General features: G+C 38.9%; 1 protein-coding gene across 4 annotated transcripts; it reads right to left on the bottom strand.

Annotated features, from left to right (window-relative positions):
- Positions 1–69: 69 nt before the first annotated feature.
- ZBTB1 (zinc finger and BTB domain containing 1) lies at positions 70–25,129 on the bottom strand. Of its 4 annotated transcripts, none has more exons than XM_070249228.1 (3): positions 25,010–25,114; positions 8,992–10,907; positions 70–1,962 (listed from the first exon to the last, which is right to left on the bottom strand). In XM_070249228.1, exons 2-3 carry the CDS (start codon positions 10,887–10,889, stop codon positions 1,926–1,928), a joined length of 1,935 nt encoding a protein of 644 aa, XP_070105329.1. In that variant the 5' UTR covers positions 10,890–10,907; positions 25,010–25,114; the 3' UTR covers positions 70–1,925. The 4 variants fall into 4 exon arrangements, with proteins under 4 accessions (XP_070105329.1, XP_023483657.1, XP_023483656.1 ...); XM_023627889.2 differs by lacking the exon at positions 25,010–25,114 and adding an exon at positions 24,368–24,506; XM_023627888.2 differs by lacking the exon at positions 70–1,962 and having other exon boundaries at positions 7,706–10,907; positions 25,010–25,129.
- Between the last annotated feature and the right edge of the window lie 107 nt (positions 25,130–25,236).

Raw genomic sequence — 25,236 nt, 5'->3', positions numbered from 1 at the left:
TAAATTCTCAAATAACTTTTTAATAGAGCCAGGTTGAAAAAGTACAGGGTAAATAAAATATACAGACAGTTTAACTTCTGAACATAGAGAAGGAAATTTTATTAGGTAAAAGCAATGGATTATAAAATGTAACAAAAATTCTCTATGTAACCCAATAACTCCATTTTTTGCTAATATACAGAAAATAATCACATTATAGAATGCATTTATATCACTCAATTATTGTAATTTATTACATTTATAATTTAGTACAGTCAAAATTTAAGCCATATTTCTTTTGTAAATCGAATTCCACCACCAGTCAATCAAAAATTATGTGTTGAGTCTCTACTATATTATCTGGAACCTTTAATTATTGATAATATTCTTTTATCTTTTCTGTTTCCTATTTGTTAGAAGTCTGCAGTCCTATAGGCTTCCTCATGCTTCCAAAAGAAATTACCTATAGTTCTTTTTTAGAGTTTAACACTTCTCTAGGCTAGTTTTATTTCTCTTAAAGCAGTTGAATTCATATGAAGTCTTTAGTGGATTTCTCTTCTCCCTTCTCACCCCTATACCTACTATCACATTCTAATGAACTCTTTCTCTGATTTTTTTTGTTAGTCTAATTATTTGAATATTCAAGTTATCATCCTGCTTTATAGCTAAACTTTAAATGACTTAACTTCTGCATATACTATTATAAAGTATACTCTTAAGTTAGATCTCTTTGTGCAAATCCTTATTAAAACATTTGAAGAAATAGGCATAAAAACAAAATAAGCATTTCTGAAAATATATAACATCTTGATATTGCACAAGAAACAATAATAAGGAATTGGGTACACACTTAACCAAAAGTAAAACTACAAGTATATTCACAATAAGGAAATAATAAGGCTGTAAGGTCCATATGGTTAAGAATGTGTGTATGAGCATATATGTATGTATATATAAAAAAAAGTATTTGTAGCTAGGTTAAAAGCTCACCAAACATTCCATTTCCCCATGAAAGGTTTTAAAACATGTTAACCATTGTTTCATTCAATACTTAGTTGAATTTTATCTTGAAATTTGAAAGCTGAGAAGCATGGTATTTTACATTAATATCAAGAATAAATGTTTAGCGGAAACTCATTCTGCCTTAGTAGGTTATATTGCTAACTTAAGAAAATAATCTGTCTTAAGATACATTCTTTTTGGTTGCCTGTGATTTGTGAAAATGTACCACTATTAAAGTAATACCACTTCTGTTTTTCCTTCAAGTTAACAGACTTAAAAGCGATCTTCATTAATATTAATAATCAAGTTCGTGACTGGTATACACAGTGAAAAAGGAGGAAGGGCAAATGTTACATAACAGTGAGTAATAACTAGATTATCTTTTCTTGTTAAAATGTTAGTCTTGCATTTTTTTTCTCTGTACCCACATCTCTTATTTATACTCCTAAACTACAGATTTTGGGGTGTAATTTTTTAAATTGTCTAACTACATTTCATATATGTAAACTGTAATTCAGATTATTTTAAGTTTAGAATTATATGTGTTTACACAGATATGTGACTATCTCTCTTTAAATATATTTATAGTAGCCTAGCAAGCCCTTTTATTTTAGAAGGGACCCTTGACGATAATTAGGATATAAAGTTTCATTTTAGTGTAGCTTTAACCACTGATGTCGTATGAATATTCTAGTTACTTTTCTTTAGCAGATTTTCCACAAATACTAGGAGAGTCACCATGAATCAATTTTGTCACAAAGTGATTCCAAAGTGGTCTTTACTGAGTTTTCTTGGATCCTTGTAACTGGAACTTTTGGGGTTGATGAGGTTTGTCAGGAAGACAGAAAAGATGGTGTCACTTCAGATCTGATATTCCTGGGTCTGGACTTAAAGATTATCTGCTGAAGATTGATTCTTCCCCATGTCCTCTCCAAATTCAGATCTCACTTCTCCAGAAGTTTAGAAGGCCCTATTTCACCACTGCCACACAGAAAAAAACAAAACTCAAGAAAAATAATATTACAAGTTGACTGCTCTACAAGATACAACATAATTCTTAGGTCAGAATTTCATGGCTTTTGGCACCAGGCCAGCACACTGTTAACAGAACAAAGAATGGGAACAAAAGCATAGTTCCTAGAACTTAAATTTATTTAATTTCTTCTCCAGTGTAACTCATTGTACCCTTCAAATATAAGATGTCTTATTACTAATATAATTCTCCAGCTGTAGGGACACCTTTTTTTTTTTTCTTGCATGACCTAAGCTGGAATGAGTAGGGCACATAAATAAGTAACATAAAGACAATAGGTCAGCCAGGTAGAGGAAAATAAGAAGGAAGGAAGGAGTTAAGAAGTGTTTTCCTTGAAATAAAATAATTTTACACTGTACTTTAACTTGTTAATGGCAAATCTCTGATTGAAAAATAGTTCAAATTTAAAAGCTCATGTTCTTTTTTACTGAGTGACTTCAGTCATCAAGCTAACATTTTCTTCAAATATTAAGTGTTGTATTTTCTGCAAATGAAAATAAAGTTCACACATGCGTGCACACCCATACATGGAGGAGGAGTTTTCCTCGAATTCCTAAGTTCATAAGTCTCTTAACCTGCCCCAGTGATTCTGGGTAGAATTATATTTTTTGCAGCATTGCTTTGCCCTAATTTTTTAAAAGAGAGATTGCCTCCTCTAAAATATTTTTTCCCCACATCAGGGAACACATAAGCATTTGAAAGAAAAGATGACTTTCATAATCTGGATGCTTAGAATTATGTTTCTGTCGTCTAAAAATGAGCTCTGCTGAGTTCTAATTGGTATAAGCAGTTGGTTTAAGGAGGATAAAAACAACGCAGCAGCTTTTTAAACAAAGCTCAACTGGAGGCTTCATAGGCTGTCTACCTAATTCTCTTCCTTTCTCGAATAGGTAATACACAGTTATGCAAATTTTCACATAAAATTATTAATATTCCTGACTCTGAAATGAAATCATGTCTTTTACATCTTTGTCGTCCTTTGGCCCTAGAGTTTCCTGTGACCTGTACTTATTACAGTGGTGATTAGTACATTGATAATTCAATTCAGAGCCAAGTACTGAATTGTAATCTTCACACCATCTTTTTTGTCAGCAAATGAGTAAGATAATGAGAAATTATAATGAGTTCCTGCCCCCTAGTGATCTGCGGTGGTTTTGATAGAAAGGATGAACAATTCTGTCAAAACTAATGGACCTCAATGATTTTGTTCTCTTGAATATATTAAGGGAACAACATAATGGGATTTAAACTTCTTAGTACTAAAGTCAACTAAGCATGTGTATATAATTATGTAAGTAGTATTAACTTGGTTCAAAATTAGCATGAATTTACAAGCTGCTGTTGTCATTTAGTTAATATTTACATTTATCAATACTCACAGACACAAACATTCCAAATCTTCGCATTTTTGCCTCTTGCTAGGGTATACGTTTCTAAGTAGCTAAATTTCATCTGGTTTTAGTATGAGACTACCCATGTTACCAAATAATATGTCCTTGAGTTTGATAGAAGGCAATGGAAGTGGGCCACCCAAGTGATAATATAGACATTTTCCATGGAATCTCACCATCTTATTCTTCTATTCTCACTTAAAAAATAACATTTGCAGATGGCAGAGAGATCGTTAAAGTAGTAGATTTAACATAATTTTAGAAATCAGGCAATAGATGCATAAAGTTAAAATCAGATTAGATTGGGAGGAGAATTTTTTCACTTAAACCATTAAATGAAGTATTCATTTTTTTAAAGTTTGCTGTTAGGTTAGGGTGGATATACAGCTGTCATGTCCTGAAATTATCTTTCATTTCTTTTACAAGCAAGACTGTCTTTATAAGTTTACACTAGAAATCCATATATGTTTTTGGTAAATTGAATTATAGATGGCTAGAAGAACCAACTTTTGTTTTAGGCAGACTTAGATTGCTCTATAAACTTTAATTGAATCAATCACAATATGATAATTAGCGATTTTGTTTTGTTTGTTTAGCCAAAGAAAGGGAAAATTTCTTATCCACGTCATCTGTTAAGGCAAAAAGAGGAAACGGGCTATTCTGGGGTCCTGGATTTTCTTGGGACTATTTTCAAATGATCTAAGTTATTCAACTTATCAGTCTGATAACCAATAAAAGGAAATGGTGATTGGTGGGAGAGATTAAAACATAAAGGTCAGGAATAGGGAAAACAGATGGGGAAAAAGTCACAGAGGTAGAAATATGGAAGTTGAATTCAAATGAATTTTTAACTGAGCACCTATAAAGGGCCCCAAAAAGTGGCTGACGATACCACTAAATGTTTTAAGTTTAAACAAATGAAATTAAAACATCAGTATTTAGTATTTATTTCTAAAACATCATTCTGAATAACCCATTCAAATAAGTTTTGTTTTCGACTGATATATTTTCACATTATTCAACATGTTCATTAGGGACCCACTGTTACCAGCCACCTTACCAGGCACAGCAGATGACAGATGATGAACAAAGAGCACAGAGTCTCACAGGAACTTTATCACATGTGTTCCTGGGATGCAAAGGCCCTTCTTTGTACTTCTTGGTAGGTGAAGTATGTAGCTTAGTGGTTAAGTACAGAATGTAGAAACCAGGTAGGTCTAGGTTCAAATTCCAACTCTAGTATTTAGCTTCTGTATGTTCTTAGGTAAAATACTCAGTCTCTCTGAACCTCAGTCCCCCATCTGGAAAATTATAATGATACTTACCTCATAAGGCTGTGAGGATTAATTAAAACTACCTATGTACAGCACTTAGCAGAGCATAAAGAGTGCTAACTAAATGGATGCTGGGATTATTGAGAGTCCTAGATGTATGGATGATGGGTTTCCAAATCTGGGGTGCAGCTTCAAGGTCTTAACACCAAATATAACTCTATTTGCTTCAGCTCCTTGGCGTTCATCCTGTCACTCCCAGTCTACTGCATTTCAGGGATCAAGGAGATGGGAGACATTCCACAAGGATATGTTCCCAAAAGCTTTTTGGTACCCCAGAATCCTAGGCATTGTTAATGCTAGGGTTCCTGCAGAACACTGGCATTTATCACAAGAAGCATCTGTTACAGAGGTGGGGGTGGTGAGGAAAGAAGAGGAACTGATCAAAGTAGATTAATGGCAAAAAAATAAAAAAGAATTTTAACTCATGCAACCCGTTTAAAATTAAGAAATATGCCGAATTTCTTTATTCTCAACTATAAGTGTACATACACATTTGGGTTTTTTCTTTGGGTTGGTACTGATTTAGCTTTTTATTAACAATGGCAAGTTTTATGTTTAATTTAACTGTTACATTGATTCTTTGGGGAGTTTTCCAGAGATCTATTAAGTATGGAAGTTCCTTAACTAGTGATATAGAGGAACAAATATTATTTAACTGGGGGGAAAGTTGCCAACCACTACCAGACTCTCTTCCCACTTTTTTAGAATATAAAAGTTGGTATATTATCTCAAGTATTTAGGGATATCTTTGGCATGTTCTTAACAATTATTCATTAGGCATTCTATAGCTCTAATTGAATTATTTAAATCTATTCAAATTACTTCAATCTCTACTCCTCTCACCTAGAAAATTTCAAATTTTTTTTATTCAACTTTTATATCTTGTTCATATTTTTGTTCTCAACTACAGTACTTAAATATGATTTTTTATGTCAGTCTATTATTTTTCCTTTTAATTGGTCCTCTGACTCCCCCAGGAAACTCTGTCCTTATTTTAATTCTTTTCCTTTTATAACTAGCCCCTGGAGTCCTTATATTCTTTCTTCTAATTTTTGTTCTTACTCAAACTTCCCACATTAAACATTAGCCGTATACCATTTTACTCATATGAGTCATTTCTCTGAATATTTTTACTTTAAAAATATGGGAGAGATTAAGACAAACTTCTGAGTCCTAATCCACTGCCGCCTTGGTTGTGCTTTATTAATCTCTGAGATCCTTAGTCCTGTTTACTAAAGAAAAATAAACATCTGAGTTGCGTTGCACTGTAATTGGTGGCAAGCTTGTTAGGCACTGACTCCGTTCTTCTAGAATTTCTTGCTGGAGAAAAGGCCCTTTAAGCAAGACTGTTTGGGAGACAGAAAGAGAAACAAGATTCCACATATATCTATCTAGATTTTCCTTTCATTTTTAGATTTGGAGTCTAATCACATAAGTTATAAAGGCAGGAGGAGCAGGCAGCTTCCACAACCTTGATTCACTGCCTTCACAGCACTGGAGGGCATGAGGCAAGAATAAGGGCTTACAGCTCTGTAGCTGCACCCCAGCAGCGGGGGGTGGGGAGAGGGGAATGGGAGGATACTTGGCTGGAGAGAGGTGTTGCCTATTTTTCATTCCCCCTACTTCTAAAAATCAAGTAGCCTTTAAAAGAACTCTTTGCCTTAATAACGAAAATTGCACATTATACTTAAAGCCTGTGCTGCCCTGTAGCTAGTTCCAAAACAAAACAAAGGTGTGTGTCCTGTGTAACGTGAAACTGGGAGAAAACATCATCATGAGGTGTAGTTTGTGAAACTATAAACATCTCAGTTATGTAAAATTAGATTATGTTTAATGTTTATATATTTGCTTGCTAACTGTTGGCTGTTACTACGTGTCAAAACACTAAAGTAAACCCCCTTTCCTAACGGAATAGACAACCCTTTTTTGCAGAGTGGTAGTATTTAGAAAGAACCCTGTTCTTTACGGTGGGAAAGCCATTGGAATAGATTTTGATGAAACTCATGGAAAAAAGTGATCCCACAGAAAATTATGTCCACTAAGATACTATGTAAACAGTTTAGAAATCTGGTTTGAGTTTCTCGCTTTACACTACTCTCTGACAGTCTCTAGGCTTGTTACAGAACTTTTATCAGGTTCCTATCAGTAATGATATACCATGTTTCATTTTAAGTTGCATTTCAGATTTAATTACTTTATAAGCTATTGTATCCAAGACTAAGATGAATCATTTTCCCTGCTTTTTCTGCTATGTGGCTTTTTAAAAAATTCCTGATTTCTCATTTATCTTCTTGTGTATTTCCCCCATCTCTACTTCCCATTATTTTAATACTGCCTGACTTCCATACTATTCCTATTCTTACTTGACACCTCAATGTATCCCCACAAATCTCTGAGCTCATACCATGCTCTAATACTTCTCTTTCAACTAAGTCTGTGCTAGTCAATATGTCTCTCAATTCTCTTGGCAACCTGTTCTTTTATGCAAATTGTATACAAAAATATGACTTGCATATCTTAAAAATCTGATGTAAACAAAAAGAGCAATGCTGTTAAATTACTGTTCATATCACAAAATTATACTTTTAAATATAGGAGTTATTTAAAATCCCTTTCATTATGAGAAGGGTATTACAATGCAAGTAATTCACGTTAAAAGGCATTCTATTCAATAGACGTGTTTATTGGTGAGCCAGTTTTGCCAGTGTTTTAATTCACATGTAATTCATGTAGACCCTGTATCAGCAACAACTAATACTACTTTAACTAAAAAATGATAAATTATTTCCATTTATATCCTCTGTGATTATTTTATAGTCCTCAAATTTTGCAGTCCTTTACAGAAAAAAATAATAAAGCATGGTGATAAACTGCAATTTGCCATAACACATTTTCTCCAAATCTTAGATAGTATAAAACACAAAGACTTTTTTTTGCACACTCTGCTTTTATAGAACAACCAGATCTGTAATTGATTTCTTTATTTTATTAGATTTATCAATATACATGGCAGCTTTCTCAAATCTCAAGTTCCAAAAGTATGTAATTTTAAAGGTGAAAAATCATTTTCCTTTAGATGTCATATTCCTAGAGAGCTATTAAAGTCTATTTATAAACAAAAATAATTGATAAACTAACACACTTTAGAAATCAGAATATTTTAAATTATTTTAAATGAATACAAGATATGTCTTTTTAATTAACTATCATAGTTAAATTTAATATCACAAAACAAAATGACTTGTCCCCACTAACTTCTCAAGTGAGGTAAAGTCATTGGGTTTTACACTTAATATAAGTTTTAAATGTGATTATTAAATGATAATATTTTATCAATTATAGGAAATATTCATTTATAGGAATTTCCTTAGGTCCATCAATCTTTTTAGGCCAAGTTTGAGCCCATGTCAACCTTCAAGGTTAGATTCAGTACATCTAACCTACCTAATAAACTTGTCGATTGAAGAATATGAATTTCATTGATAAGAAGGGGGAATAAACAGTGTTTATTAAATCACTGTTCAATGTACAAAAAGAAAAAAAGCTGAAAGTGAATGGGATAGTTTCCAATAACTAACTACTTGATTTTTTTTTTTTAATTTAAACAGGAATGGCCAATGATGCTGGGTTTAAAATTTCACAGAATAACTTTAAAAAAAAAAAAACACATAGAAATAGTGACGTCATCACCTTATTGATAAAAAACTAAAGTTTAATAGTCATTGAAGGGGTAACAACCACTTATAGTCTACATTTAAAAGTAATTTTAATCATAGCTAAAACAAACTAAAAACAAAGAATTCTATTAAGAAATAACAAAAATGATAAACATTTAATAACACCTAAATTGTAGATACTTAAGATCCTAAACAAAAATATTAAAGATAAAAGGGCCTTGAAATTTTTTTCCAACAATTCATCTTATAAAATCAATTTCTAAATAGCTCATATCCTTTGCTTTGGTGTTTTGTCTGCTATCAACTAAACATTAGTACAGTAGAAAATCACTTAGGTTCTTTTCAAATGCTTGGCATTATAATGTGATCTCATATCTTTCCTCAAATTAAATTTTGCTCCACATATTCCACATGTATACAGATGAACATCCATGTGCTGTTCCAACTGTTCATTATTTGGGAATATCTGAAAGCAGACCTGGCATATAGTCTCACCAGCAGATAAATGAGAAATCATATGCCGTACATGGTCATGTTTTCTGAAGTTGCCTTGATCACAAATGGAACAGACATACCTGGCCATGCCTTTGTGCATATCATTGTGCAGTCGCAACTGACGTTCTCTTAAAAACTGCTTTCCGCATGTCTGACAAACAAACTGTTTTTCCTTAGTATGAACAGTATAGTGTTCTCTTAAGTGACACCGCTGATAAAATCCTTTTCCACACAGATTACAAAAATGCTTTCGTCTGTGATCTCTTTCATTTTCTTCCAAGATGGCACTCTTAAACATATCTTGGTCTAAGCAGCTAGACATGTGTTCAACCACTAGATTTTCAGTTTCAAAACGCTGGCCACAATTAGGACATCGAAAAGGACAGGCAGAATGTTTAAATAACTGCTTTTTTTGGATACTGTTTATCTGGAAATGACTGTCCCTAAAATCGTCCAACATTTCAACAAACATATCTCTTATTTCAGACTGCTCATCAGGATTCTCTTCCATGTCCATTTTCTCTTCAGTATTTCCTAAGCCATTCATCGTCAGATCTTGGGGTTCTCCACATCTCTGAGCATGTTCCTGAAGTTGTCTCCCCTTAACAAGTATTTGTCCACATTTACCACATGCACAGATATTTTCAATATGTTTGGCTAAGTAATGAGATGACAGGTCCTCCTCAGTTATTGTGAGTCCACACAGCTCACAAGATGCATTTTCAGTATCCTCTTGCACTGGACTGCTGTTGTTAGGGGGCCTCAGGTTTTCTAAACCACCTCTCTCATCAGCATTTATCGACATCCGAGGTTTTAGAGTTTTCCTACCACTTTTTTTAATACTGACATCTTCTTCAACATAGTATCTGTAAAACGGCTCTTCAGGCTCATCTTCTAACTCATCGTTGTCAGTGGAGTCATTGCAGTCTTTATCCGTAACTTTAATAATGTTGAAGTCTTTCAGCTCATCTGTAGGAATATCTTCTGGCTCCATCTTGATAATGATTCTCTTCCTCTCAGCAGCTCTGCTTTTTTCCTCACTGGCCAGCTCAGACTCCACCGTGCTACTTTTTCGGCTTCCAGTGGTAGAAGTTGAATCATCAGCAGCCTGGCTTGTGTCTCCTCTGTATTTGTCCGTCTGTGCAGAAAATGTTTTAGAAGAATCCTTTTCACCAAATTCAGCTTTGATATTACTGTCTTTTCCATCTCTAATATCTACTATTCTGTGATAGGACCTTGTGTTTTGGTATGAATGTCTGTTAGTACAGGTTAGCACATGCTCATCTAATAATTTTTCACAGCTAAAGCCAAATCCACAACTATCACAGGTAAAACTCCGTCCAAAGCGTCGTGATACACGTTCTTTTGGAGTAGACAATTTGGACACAGAACTTTTTTTACATACATCAAATAGTGGTTCAGGAAAATTACCTAATTGTAAAGACTCTTCATCAGGCTCTCTATTATGTGGTGTATTTACTGTTGAACTTGGTTCTGCACACCACCTATTAGCTTCATTACCATTTCTAGCCACAGTGTCTTCATACATTCTTACCCCAAATATCATTTTGCTGTTCTGTTTGCTAGAAGCAGAAGATGAACACTTCGAACTAGAACAGTCTGCATCCTGTATGTCCTCTAAGCAGTCGGGAACATTGTACAGCTGCAGGTAGTTCATTGCCACTTTAAACTGCTCAAAACTGGAGGGAGCTGTCATAATTTTTCCTAAATACATAAATTGCAAAATGAGATCAAAACACTCAGCACTAATTTTCATGTTGCTGAGATTCAGTTGTGCAGTACTGTGCTGATGGTTCATGAAAAACATTCTAAAATAGGAGCTACAAGCAGCTAAAACTGCTTTGTGTGCTTGAAAGTAAATGTCATCAATTGCAATACAACAGTCACAGAGAAAACCCCACTCCCTTTGGTTGTTTAGCTGCTGAAGGACGTAGCTGCTGTGGCTGGGCTTTGCCATCTTCTATTAATTAGAGACCTATGTAAAACAAAAATATTAAAGTCAGACAAGATATCAGAAAAGCACTTGAAAAAAAGAATAATTTTGATCATGATTTGTGACTATTGTGATTTTGCTATTACAATCAAGGTATGAGGAGCTTTTCATTCTAACGTAGCAAAACTCAGTAATATATACTTGAGTCATTTTTTAAATTTGAAGATGAAGACACCCAGCCATTTAAACTTCTCATTTGATTTTAAGAAATACAAGCAAAAACCATCATTTTGGTTTCATTACAACTCTAGGGGGAAAAATGTATACTAAATTTGAAAGAAAAAAAGACACTAGTTTAAAAGTGCAAGAAGGATACAAACAGTGAAAGTAAATAAAATAGCAACCTAAATTGAAAGTTAGTAACTAGATTGCAGAGTATTAAAAACTTCTTAGATGACTGATATAAAGGAATTTTTTTCATTTAAGTGTGCTGAAGGTATTTTGGTTGTGTTAAAAAAGAGTTCTTATTTTTAGATATACGTACTGACATATTTATAAGATGAAATGATATACCTAAGATATGCTTGAAAATAATCCAGTGTGATGGGTGTGGGAGCTATAGATTGGCCATGTGTTGATAGCTATTGAACCTGAGAGGCAGGTACAGTTCAATTTTTGAATATTTCCATAGAAAAAATTCTATTTAAAAACCTTATTAGATTATATGGAAATGGCACCAAGCAAATAGGTTTGATCAATGCTTTCTCTTTTCTTGATGATCGGAGCAGTAATTCTGTCGAGTCAGAATATCTGTCTTATGTCGCTCGGCATGCACTATGGGTGTAAAGGAGCAGCAGGTCTATTTGACAAGGAGGTATCTAGCCTTAGACTGCGAATTTTCCTTCATTTTTTGTTTAAGAAAAGTATACAAAATAACACATGCTCATTGCAAAAAATTCCAACATAAAAGTACACAGAATAAAAACACACCTTAGGTCACATACCTCTTCTGAGAGGTAACCTCTGCAAACAGTCGGGATTTTCTATCTTCAGATCTGTTTCTATGTATACATACAGAGTCAACAGATACTGAGTACCTGCTATGCGCCAGGCATGTAGTTTTGCTTTTGTTGTGTGTGTGTGTGTTTTTTTTTTTTTTTTTTTTACCTAAATGGTATCATACTATATATACCTTTTTGCAACTAGTTGTCTTCACTTAACAACATATGGTAGACACCATAAGTATTTTTAAAGTAGGGAGTTGAGTTTGGATAAAGGAGAATGGAGAGGAAAATATTAAAAGCAGCAGAAGTCCTATCTATTATATTACGTAGCAAAACTACGATCCAATTTTTGCCTCAGTTTTTAATCTGTATACATAAAACTTCAGAATCTATCTTCTACTTAAAAACAAGCCCCTACACAATTTGAACATAAAAAGAACATTTAACAAGCTGTTCAGAGGAATAAAATGTTCACTCTTCAGTCCCCAAACCCTTCAATCCCTGTAGTAGTAATTAAGAGAGGATCTAAATTTATTTACTGCCACTTGTTTTTTCTCTCTTCACCACAAATCACGTGCGGATCACATACCCTTTTCCCCCACTACCTAAAGACCCATCCTGCCTCCTCTTCCTGCCTAACGACAAAGAGCTGCATAGCCAGGAGTGTGTGTCTGGTGAAATGAAGGTGGCTTATAATGAGACCTACTGCCTTCTTAAAATTGCAACCACTGTACCTTTTCTGTAAGCCAGATCAAGTACTTCAAGTAGGTACAATATGTCAACCTTTTGTAACTCAGATATCTGTTCCAAAACTGTGAGGAATCATGTTCAGTACGTACCTAAATACAAAAAGCAATGTATGCACCAAGATGCTCATGTGTTATTTATAGTTTGAAATGCCTGGTAATAAGGGAGTTGTAAGTAAACCAAGGTAAATCCACTCCCTAAAATTCACTGTCATGTGGCCTTTAAAAATTATACTTATGAATGAAGACTATAGAAGAAAATGAGAAAAGTTTCAGGATGGAAACCCGCAAACAGAAGATATAAAATTGTTACATTTACAATTATATAAAACAAATCCAAACAACAACAAAAGCGTATTCAAAGGGTTGAAAAAAGAAAAAAACACCCCAAACCCACACAAGCCCTTTTTATATAGGATGAGATTTCTAGGCCTATCATCATACTATAGGATTCGGAGAATAAAAAGAGGCAAAGGGATAGATATTATCTCAAACAATTTTTTCTAGCAATAAGAGTTGTTCAAAAGTGAAACAAACTCATTCAGAGGATAATGAACGCCCTGTATGGAGGCAGGGATGAAACGTTGTGAGTACAGCATAGCACAGGGAAAAGGGCGCAGGCTCTGGGTCAGGCGACCTGAGTTCCAATCTAGCTCTGCCACCTTCGGTAACTTGTTTATCCTCATTGACCCCAAGTTTCCTGAACTGTCAAAGTGTTCAAACATGAGGATTCACAGATGCAATGTGTAAAATGTATATAGGGCTTGGCATGTGACAATTAACGGAAGTAAAAGTGGCAGTTGCAGTGCTGGTGATGCTTTTTTTTTTTCTTTTTTTTTCTTTTTCTTTTTGAGGAAGATTAGCTCTGAGCTAACTGCTGCCAATACTCCTCTTTTCGCTGAGGAACACTGGCCCTGAGCTAACATCCATGCCCATCTTCCTCTACTTTCTATGTAGGACGCCTACCACAACATGGCTTGCCAAGTGGTGCCATGTCTGCACCCGGGATCCGAACCAGCGAACCCCGGGCCGCCTAAGCGGAAGGTGCACACTTAACCGCTGCGTCACCGGGCTGGCCCCTGGTGATGCTTATTTAAGCATCAGGAGGTAAGTTTGATTAGATAACCTTAAAGTTTCCTTCCAAATAGGAGCCCAACAGTATGAAAGCCAGCCGTTAATCTGTAAAAACATTCAGGTTTTAAATATCCTGTGCTTGAAATAATGACATAAAGAGACTAAAAGTTCCAAGGACCCTTCTAATCTAAATGAAAAGTAGTTTTATGGTCAGCAACCAAAATTAACGCAACTACACAGAAGACCCACATGATAAGCACCTCTGTAGCTATAGTCACAATTCAATTAAATTAGTGAAAACGTATACATTCTGTGTTAACACAAACAAAACACTAAAACAAATAAGAGCATCAATAGCATTTTAATGCACACTTATTAATTCAACAAATATTTATCAAGTATTTGGTGTACCAGGCATTGTATAAAGTACAGAGAATCAGCAACAGCACAGGTGTTCTGTGATCTCAAGGATATATGGTTGAGGAGAATTTTGACTTGTACTCTGTCTAAAATTAATGCTAACACTACAGCTTCCAGGCTGACCTAGATCTTTGGTTTCATCAGTGTTATTATGCAAATGTCCGAGTTGTGAGTAAAACTGAATTTAGCCAGAGGAACTTTTAACAGCAATCATTCACACGTTAGAATCAGCAACTTTGTTCTTGTTACACCTCATTCAGAAAAGCTTTAAGAAGGCTTAAAAATACCAAAAGAAAAAGGGCAGAAAGTGGAGTCAGGGGTGAGGGCTCTAAATCCCTGTGAGATTTTTAGGTTGTTATCTCTTGAGAATAAATGTGTGTGTGTGTGTGTGTGTGTGTGTGAGGATGGTTGGTCCTGAACTAACATCTGTTGCCAATCTTACTCTTTTTGCTGGAGGAAGGTTGTCGCTGAGCTAACATCTGTGACAATCTTCCTCTATTTGATGTGGGATGCCTCCACAGCATGGCTTGACTAGTGGTGCTAGGTCTGCTCCTGGGATCTGAACCTGCAAACCCCGGGGCCGCTGAAGTAGAGTGCACAAACTTAACCACTACACCACCAGGCCGGCCCGAGAATAATTTTTGCATTAAAATTTTTATAATTAATTTCATTTTTATTAAACAATAATTTCACCCAAATTCCAAAAGAAGTTTCCAATTTTTCAATATCCTTAATGTACTCAAAAAACTTAGTGAACTTTGTTATAGCAAAGCTTGTAAAGAATTTTACATAAAAGGATTGCTGTATTTCAACTGTCCTTGTTTTTATACCTGAAACCTGTGATTGCTCTTGTTGGTGTCACTAGATGCATCACTGGCAGAGCAAGTTTATTACAGCTGGAAGTCAAGGGTGGGGCTGAGAGCAGAAACTTCAAGTGTGAGCCAAAGCCCAGGGTTCTCCTGAGGCTGGAAGGACAGCCAGTGTGCATGTGGCTCTCTAGCAAGAACATGCAGTTAGGTGATGCAAAAAATTCTACACTGGATTTTTTAAATTTTAGTTTGAAAGTTTACCAGCTCATCTCAAATTCAAAAGCAGCCACCAAGCACCTTAAGCATATTAAGTAATTTAGATATTCATCAACTTTTAGAGCTTAGAGAGATCTAATCTAGTCCAACATTCTTATTTATAGAAGAAAGGCAAAGATCTAGGGCTGCTAACAACGTATCAAGGGTATAGTTAACTGTGGTAGAGTAGGTACTAAGACTCCTGACCACAGACAGGTATTAACAACTTGGTACTACACCGTGTGCCCTTCTACAAAGAACACTCAACAAGGACTGGGCCTGGGTCCTTAATATCGAAAGGGTTTCCTGGCAGGCACTCTCGCACAAGTGACCACTCCTACCTGCACTCTCTGTAATGTGCTTGTATCTGTATATGTGCATCTAGTCTTACTCAGTAGACATGCTCCCTAAATTGTGCTGTGTAAGCTATTTCAGTAAATTTCTCACTGACATAGTAAGATTTCAGAAATACTTCTCCTTCATTACGAAATCTCTTAAGTTGGAAAAAACAGTTTTGCTGGAAGTTTCTTTTGCCCTAGTCCCAGTCAAATGATAATTTAAGGGTCTATAAATAAGCATATAAAGTGAATGAAGAAGTAACTTAAAGGAATTTTCAAGTGACTTCTGTAAGGCAAATAACCACCCTCTAATTTTTGTCATAGACTTGCATTACCACCCAGGCCCCTGAGGACGATTTGCATGGTCTCAGTGAGTCTGCAGCAGAGCCTAGCATTACACTGTCAATTCAGCATCCCAATCTCTGAACTACTAACAATTACCTCTGGATCCCAAAGGACATATAAGTGTATATATATATTTATTTCCTCATACCTATTTCTATGTCTTTTATGATTGAATCGATGTATATGGATTTGAGGGTTATAAACTATCTCTTTTTTTTTTTGGTGAGGGAGATTGGCCCTGAGCTAACATCTGTGCCAATCTTCCTCTATTTCGTATGTGGGACACCAGCACAGCATGGCTTGATGAGTGGCGTGTAGGTCTGTGCCTGGGATCTGAACCCATGAACCCCAGGCTGCCAAAGTGGAACGTGTAAACTTAACTGCTATGCCACTGGGCCAGCCCCTAGACTATCTTTTTAAGAGCGTGAAATGTAAGGAAAAGATTCTCTCCTGTTTATAAATCAGAGTATCATAATGTATTGAATACCTACATGTTCCTGATACCACATCAAGTATTAAGGGAGGGTAGAGAAGGATGGTATACAGTAGAGCTAATTACATATGAGGGGTTAAATTTTAAGCCAAGAAACAATTTGAGAATAATTAAGTACTAAATTTTATTGAATAAAGTTCAGCAAGAGTTTAGAAAAAAGAAAAGCATGAATTGTACTAGAACTGTAGGCTTTAGGAAGGAGGTAGGATTTGAGTGAAGCATCGATGAATGAATAGGATAAAGAAAAAGCAAGGGGAAAGGCATTTCAGGTATCTGTATAGGTATGTGTGTAAACAATTGGGGAGGGGCACATAGCAGCATAAACAAAAGCTTGGGAAGGTAATGGGAGGAAAGGTAGATTTGCTTTACTGGGTTGGGAATGAAGGTAAGGCAAATGACAGCTGTAATATGAACAACAATGATATGAATAGCTACCATTTGTTAAGCCTTACTTTCAATGTGCCAGGCTCTAGTCTAATATCTCACATATGTATTATATATACACACACATATGTATACGTGTAAATATGTGTATCATTTTATCATTTAATCCTCATAGCAAGCCCTACAAAGTAGGTACTGGATGTTAAGTACCTTAACATTTAAAAGACCCATTTTCCAGATAATAAAACAGAGGCACAGGGTGTTGTATAAACTTCCTAAGGCCACAGAGGACTTGGTGGGATTAGAACACAAGCAATATGACTCCAGAGCCTGAGATCACGACCTTAATGATTTTGCCACCTATAAAAATAAGGTAACCTTGGCAACCTTCCTTCCTAGAATACTATTTCCCAGGGTATACGGTCCAATTTCTAAATTTAATTAAATTCTTTGGGTTTTCTCCTTGAAATTTCCAGAAAGAACCAGTTATAGAGGCTCCTAAAGATAAAAGTTTTTACTTCAAGGCACTTAATGACAGACATGATCAAGTTTAGAAAATTTTATTCACTTTTTAGAACAGGCATTCTGGCTAGTTATTAGACTGCAAATTCAGCACTTAGTACAGGAAGTTCTGAAATTATAATTAGGTTATGTTCCAAAACTTTATTTTTAAGTTAGTTATTTGGAACTTGAAACACATATTCCCATAGAAACAATGCTATAAATGGTGGCTCACACCCTAAAGTCTGTAAAAACCCTCTTGGAGCTGTACAAGGTCCTCACAGTGCTCTAGTATCACTTGTGTCATCAGCACTAACAGAGCTACTGTGCAGCAATGCCTGCTACACTGAACTCAAGGTCAGGGACGAGTCTTAATGGCCTTGGTGTTCCCTGTGCCTAGCACACTCTTCCCACGTAGTTGGCACTTAATGCATGCTTATTAAATCCAAGTGTTAAAGAGAAGACAGATCTGACTACCAGCTCTACCACTTATTTGGCTACTAGGAAACTTCCTTACCTCAGCCTGCCTTTCTCTTCTGCAAAATAGAGAAAATCATACTCCTCATAGGACTCTCATATAGAGATGATGAATGTTCCTCTGTCTTTTAATCTGAACACAACATTTCTTAAATATTGTCATCATTGTGAACATAATTCATAGAATTTTACTAAGTGGTCAAGTTCAACCTGATGATTTATAGACGAGAAAACAAACTGAGGCCCTGAGAAGTTAAGTGATATGCTCAAGGTCACATTTAGTTTTAGTGGCTGACAGTCTCCTCAATCCTGGTCCAGGGCTCCTGCCACTATTCTAACTGCAGCCCCCAGGGCTGGCTACTTTCTCCTCTGCATCAGTTGTTTTGCTGAAATATAGGAGCTGTTCATATTAGCAAGGGTTGTTTGCACCTACACAATATGGCCTGAGACTGTTAGGCTTCTGGAGATTGTGGTTTGTCAGTTGGTTAGTACTCTTCTGTCTCCTTGCTTGTCAGGCCAACAGCTGTCACTTCTGAAAGGTGTACTGATCTCCTGTTGCCCACCATTTCAATGTTACGGGTTATGAAATTAAACAACTCATCAAAACTGAATCTATATAAATAATTTCCTGTGAGGACCTAGGGATGTGTTCTATGAGTAGGGTAAGGTTTTAATTCTTGCACTGTTTCATTTATTTTAATTGTTTATAGGCAACAAATTGTCTTACTCTTTTGCGTTAGCCCAGGGCACTGGATAGCTGAGGTTGCCAACCAAATAACTTCTGAATAAGTGAGGTCGGTCTGTAGTTCAGTTGCATTATGGGTCTAGGAAACGAATTCATCCACACAGAAGGCAAAGGGAACATAGTGGCTTCTGAAATATTCCTCTGTCCCTCTGGGAGTAGAGGAGGAAAAGTATTTAATCCAACGTCTCTACATCTTGATGTGTTTCTCCTAGAGGCAACAATGGCATCTTCTGACCACCAGAGGGCACTGTGTGAACAGCAGGCTTATCGGCAAAACCCAGCTTCACCAGGAAGTCCCTTTTTGCACGTGGCATTCGCTTTCTTAGGGTTCATTTTGTGGAACTTCTATCTATTCCAAAGTACTCACTCTCTGACTTTGTCTGGGACCCACCTAAAGCTCTTCCTCCCCCTGTATTCTGGCACTGCCATTTGCTATCACCCAGGCTACTTGGGAGGCACCTGGGACTTCTCCCCCATAATTAACTATCAAGTCTTGTTAATTTTCTCACTGCATGTGTCTCAAATCTGTCTCTCTATTCCATCCCTACTTTTCCTGCCCCACCCCCCGGCCTCTATCATTCACTCCCGAGTTATTAAAACAGGCTCCTTGACTGGTCCCTCAAATCCATCCTTCATCCTCAGACAATTCATAAAGAACAAAAATCAGACCATGTCATTCTCCCACTTAAATCCTTCTGTGGTTCCGCTCACATATCCTCAGGCTAAAGGACAAACTCCTTAGCAAGGCATACAAAGCCCTCCGTGCCCACCCATCTAGTCTTATGTTTGGCTACTTCCTGCTTTAGACTTCACGTTCAAGAACGTAAAACTCCTCACTACTCCCTGCCCCGTTATACTTCATGTATTTCTTAGTCATGATGACTGGTTCTTCTGTCTGAACCTCTTACATATCATTTAAGAATCAGTTTATCACCTCCTCCAGAAAGCTTTCTGTAACACCTTCCTCTCCCGCTATTTTAGGTTTTGATATTACTCTATCATCTTATTTTGCACTTATTACACTATATTTTAATCATCAAGAACAGCAAGAGAGAGTAGGTGTTAAAGCACAGACTAAGCAGACCACCTGGGTTCAGATTCTGTCTCTGCCACTTATTAGACATGTGACCTTGATTAACCAGGTTGCTTACCCAATCTGTGCCTCAATTCTCTCATTTGAGAATGGGGATGGTAATCCTTCTGGCATTTAGGGTTATTGTAAGGCAGTGTCTGTCAGGAAGTAAGTGTTAAATAAGAATCAGCTACCACAGTTATCCACGTGTTGGTCTCCCCACTAGATTATGAGCAACTTGAAGACAAGGACTTTGGCTTGTTCGTTTCTCTGCAACATAATCAGTATTCAGGGGCCGACCCCGTGGCCGAGTGGTTAAGTTCACACGCTCCGCTGTGGCGGCCCAGGGTTTCACCAGTTCAGATCCTGGGCGCCGACATGGCACTGCTCATCAGGCCCATGCTAAGCACAACCAGAAGGACTACAATATACAACTATGTACTGGGGGGCTTTGGGAAGAAGGAAAAAAAAAAAAGATTGGCAACAGATGTTAGCTCAGGTGCCAATCTTTAAAAAAAATCAGTATTTAGTAAATGCTGCCGAATGAATAATTGGTGAGGCAGCTCTCTCTGATGATGGGAGGCACTACCCAGTTCCCTTCTTTCAGCAGATCCACACATATTTTAATTGTATTGTTTCCAATTTTGTAGCTCCAAGTTTTGATGTTTAATTCTAACCAAAATCCTGAAAACTTCACACTCTTATCTAATTAAGTCAATGAAACCAATAAAATGAGTATCATAAAAAGTGTGTTCATTCTAATAAGCTTAACTCCATTTTTAAGCCTTAAATCTATTTAACATTCTCCCTCATCCCAAAGCACCCAACCCAGCAAAAGCCTTCTTGCTTTCATATATGCTATTCCCTTCACTTAGAACCTCTTTGATGTCCAGCTCACTCTCCTCGGGGAGTTTTTTCTGATCCCAGGGTGAGGCAGATGCCTCTCTTCTGCACTTCCAAAACAGCCTATACCTACGACTCTCTGGTGACAAATAACATATGATGCAAACTGGGTTGCTCTCTCTCACGGCACTCTCGGCAGGGATTATAATTACGTGGCTCCCCTGCTCTGCTGTAAGCTCCGTGAGATCAGGGCATGGTCTTAGTCATCAGTGTATCCCCTGAGCCTCTAATAGTTCCTGACATTTAGTTGACATATGATCAGTTTTTGAATGAATAAATGTCAAGGTAGGTAAGTTTTATTTTGCTTATCAATTTTTTGCATTATTTCAATCATGGCAATTTTTATACACATAGTGGTAAAAAACTTACAAAGCAATTTCCCATACACATACAAATGATACCTTGAGGTAGGTATGTGTATTATCCTCATTTTGTGAATGAGGAAACAGGTTTAGTGGTTGACACTCCAATGCTCATCATGTAAGTAGAAGATGGGACTCACACGCTGACTCTTCATTCAGAACCCTGAGTTTCAGTTTTCAGACACCAGACAACACTCTTTCTGGCAATGACTATTAACTGAAGTGTCCCTTTGGGACATTCTAAGCCTCCCAGAGTCACCCCATTTTCATACAGGCCCACTTTGCAGGCAGAATGCCCCAGCCCCTTCCTCATCTCCTCTTCCACCTGCTGACACCGGCTGCCATCAGAGCAAGTCCGCCCCCAATACTAAAGATTTAAAGTGAGGATGGAGCTCTTCTGTTATCTCTAACAAGGATTATGTGCATCTCCCGTAGACAACGAACGGAAAATCTAGTTAGTGATTTAATTCTCCTTAATTTTCTAATTTTACTTCAAAAATGATTTTAAACTCATAGCAGAGGAGTATAAAAAACACCCATGTCCCAACACCCTCAAATCACCAATGTTGTGATTAAACTTCCATGTACTATTTTGGGGCTTTGTTTTCAGAACATCAACTACATCACAGCTCAGTATTCTCGAATATTCCAGCTAAAGAATAAGAGTTTCTCAACTTTGACTAAGATCTCTTGTAGTTACTATACAAATGACTACACATGCCACAGTATACTTACAAATCTATCTTAAGTATGTACCATCGCCTTCTATGCCACATCTGAAAACTACAGTCATTAATCCCCTTCTTTCTTCTAATTTCCTTTCCTTGATGTTTGGCATGCTACCTCTGGACATGAATCAAGAGGAGCCCCTCATCCCATATCAGCACAGGGATATCGTGGCAGTGGTCTTCATGGCAAGCATATCGACTCCTTCCCAATTATAAATTATGAAACTTTTGTTTTAATGAGTTTGGTCAGTATAAATCAACCCATCAGAGGCTGGACTAATACATTAAAAAAGTGTGAGAACTGGCCCACCAAGCTACAGTAAGTACTTCATAAGGACAAATCGAGAACAGCAGCCCTGTTCAACTCTCCCGTCTGTTACTTAATCATAGAGTTTTCAATCAGCCCAGTGCAAAACATTCCCTTTCCCTCTGCCCTGTACCCATCCTCACCGACCAGAGCGGTGCACAGAGGCCACGGGCCGCGAATCACCGCAGGCCGTCCCCAGGCAGGGTGAGGCACACACAGCAGCACAGTTAGGATCAAATGTTGCCTTCTCGCGTTTTCAACACGGAATTGACTGTTAACAGTGATTATCTCTGGGGAGTGGGAGTCAGAGTGACTTTCATTTTTGTACTTTATGTACTTCGGTATAGGGTGAACTTTTACAAAGAGCATGGGTTTCATAATAAAGTATTTCCATTGTGAGAAAAAACAGACATGAATCACTTTTAATTTGGTTTACATGAGAGTATAAAAATAAATAATTTCAGTATTTTATGGTAAGAGATACTATCACAAGAATAGGAGAAAACATCCTATAGAGACCAAAGTGACCTCAAGCCGCTGTTTTTCAAATATACCTTGATTTTTTTGGGAAGACGACACATTGCAGCTTAAAAATAAAAATCTATGGAAATTTTTCTGCATTTTTATCCCAAGTGGTTTCCTCCTCTTTGGGCCAGAAGGTTAACAGCAGAGAGTTAGCACCTTTCCTGGCTGGAGGAGGAGAGGCCTGAAAGCAGGCCCTTCTTTTCTCCTGCACATTAGAATGGGAAATGGTGCTACAAGGAACACAAAGACACCCTTAAACAGCTCGATGAACTGTACCTTCCCCAGAGCCTGGCAAAAGAGGAAAAGGAGAAAACAGTACAAAAATTTAGCAGTGTTAAAGCGAAATCAAAACACAAGGTCAAGAGTGAGGGGCCGAGGCTCTGCTCGTGCCCTGCTAAGGTCCTCGTTAAATATGGTTTCTCTTTTCTCTGACAATGATGCACCAGAAGTAGGCCATCAGAGTGGGATGGGAAGAACAGAAAGGCTTCAGGAAAGACTGCTCAATCTGAGTTATTCTACACCGTGAAAATTTCATCATAATGGAGAAATCTGCTTTTAAAATGAATCTAAGAGGTTAACTGAAGGCTCTATTGCAGACGATCTTTATTAATCTTTGGAAAAGCATTTCACCTCCATTATGCTTCAGTTTTCTCTGTTTAAGATGAGGAAGCCCCCATGTAGCTCCCAATAACTCCCTAGTTATTATTGAGACTTTTAGATATCCATCAAGTAATTCAAAAGGAAAGTTTCGAAGTTCTGATGGTCAGCCATCATTCAAGTGTCATCTTTTTGTATCCTAATTCTCCCCACTTCTCCCCATCATATCCATTTGCACTGACAAAATTTTATAGACTCTAATTTCTCCGTTTCAAAGGAGAAGGTGGTGATTGCTTTGAAGTTATCACGAGAACTGCATCCTTCACCAAATCTACTCCAGACTGCCTTGAACTTCAGCTCAAGAAACTGATTCTAAGTCGCCTTCAAAATGCCTGGAACCACTCCTTGGGTTCGAATGTCTAGGGGAAAATTGTTCCTGAAATAGTTTTCCTGCCGTGATACGCACTGTATGGAAATACACTTAAGCCAACGGAGAATCTGCACGAACCTACCACGCTGAAGCTCGATTTAGGAATATTATACTTACACACATACAAATGCCCTACTGTCCCCAGAAAACATCAAGGACTTTGATCAACATTTCCCTGACGCTCCCAATTTGGAAAATGTCATGTCAACCTTTCAGATCAGGCAGACGCGTTGCTTAGGTAGAAAGGCAGACTTGGAGGGTGGCTGAGCTCAGAACCAAGCCTACATATTTTAGCGGTAATGACGCCCGATCTACGTCCAACACATTTATCGACCACTAACAGAACTCCTAGTAAGCGCCCACCGCTGGAAGCGAAAGCACTTTCTTCCCAGGAAACAGAAGATCTTTTCCACTGAAAATTCCCAAACCCGAGACCCACCACTTTTTAATGAACAAAAAGCGTGTGTGCCGGCAAGAGGGGGTGGGAAAGAGCGTGGCAAGAATTTGCACGGCTCTTACGCCTCCTCCCTCGGAGCGCGCCCAAGTCTGCGGCCTCGGGCTCCGGGACACTTCCCCTCCCACCCGCCCAGGAGCCGCAGCTGTAAGTTGAGAGAAGCGGGCTCTGGGCACGTCAATCAACCGGGTCCTCCCGCCTCCCGTCTACACCTCCCCTCCCCCCTCAAAAAAATAAAGGCAGAGAAAGAAAGGGAAAAGAAGGTAACTAATTTGGGAACTAGTCTCCGCCGGGGCTTCGCCTCCGACCCAGGGAGGCCGCACGTCCCGGACCAGGCGCGCCGGCGGGCGGTGGGGTCGAGCGGGCGGCCCGGCAGCTGCCCGCCGCCGGGTCCTCGCAGCGCGTCCGCCGCGCTCCGGCTCCCCGCACGGGTCGGCGCCGCTCCGGCTCCGCACTCCGCCAGGCCCGCGGTCCGGCGCCCTCCGGCCCGGGCCAAAGTTGCGCAAATAGCCCCACAACTGGCAAATACTCACCGGCCGCAGCAGGAACCGGGGCTGCGGAGATTTTAGGGAGTTTAAGGCAAATCAGCCGCGGGAAAGGCGGGCGGAGGCGAAGGGGCCGCGAACTGCAGTGGCGGCGGCGCGCGGCGCTCGGGCTGGGCTGCGCGGAGAGGTTCTGGCTCTGCCAGGGACTGTGCTGCAACAAAGGACTTCCGCTGCCGCACAGCCGCGCCTGCCGCACCGCACTGAGCCGGCCCCGCTTACGCGGCGACTCCGGGTCTGCCCACCAGTTCGCTGCGGCGTCCGCCAGCCTTCCCCTCCCTTTCGCCCGCCCACCCACTCCGCCGCTGGCTGCTAGGGGCACCCGCGGTCGCCTGTTTGTTGCAACAAGTTTCTGCGTCGGGCTCCGAGGAGGCTGGCGCAACCCGCACCGCGGGGGCCGGCGCGGCGGCGACCTGACCACCCCTCTCGCCCCTCTCCCAAGGGTAGGCTTGGGACCTCCTCCTCCTCCTGTTTGCACAGCTGGTTAGGACTGGGCTCCTCCCGACTCCCCAAGGGCAGGATGCTGCTTTCCCACTCCGTCCAGATGTCAGACCCCTGCCCCGTAGGACCCAGCAGCTGGGCCCTCCCTCGCAGTGTACGTCCCTGGCGTTCTGGGGGCGCCGGCACCCTCACCCTGTCCCGTGCGCGGCCGGTTCGTCCACGGTTGCCCATTCCCCGCGCTCCCCCCACTCTGCCTTCCATGGGCCTGTCCGCCTCTGGCCTTGAGTCACTTCCCCCGCCATGCCCCACCCCACCCAGCCCGCCTCCCCTCCCAGACTCCCGCGGCTCAGCTTCCTTGGCCCCGCGCCCTCAGCCCTCTCCCCGCGAACACGCGGGCGCATCCTTCCCTGCCCCCACCC

The sequence above is a fragment of the Equus caballus genome, chromosome 24, assembly GCF_041296265.1.
Source record: "Equus caballus isolate H_3958 breed thoroughbred chromosome 24, TB-T2T, whole genome shotgun sequence".
In the NCBI taxonomy this organism is placed as follows: domain Eukaryota; kingdom Metazoa; phylum Chordata; class Mammalia; order Perissodactyla; family Equidae; genus Equus; species Equus caballus.
Note: the sequence above shows the minus strand (reverse complement) of the source record. Positions and strands in the feature narration are given on the sequence as shown.

Bases quoted from the DNA above. Each gene is read 5' to 3' on its own strand.
- ZBTB1 (XM_023627888.2), bottom strand. From the start codon at position 10,889: ATGGCAAAGCCCAGCCACAGCAGCTACGTCCTTCAGCAGCTAAACAAC.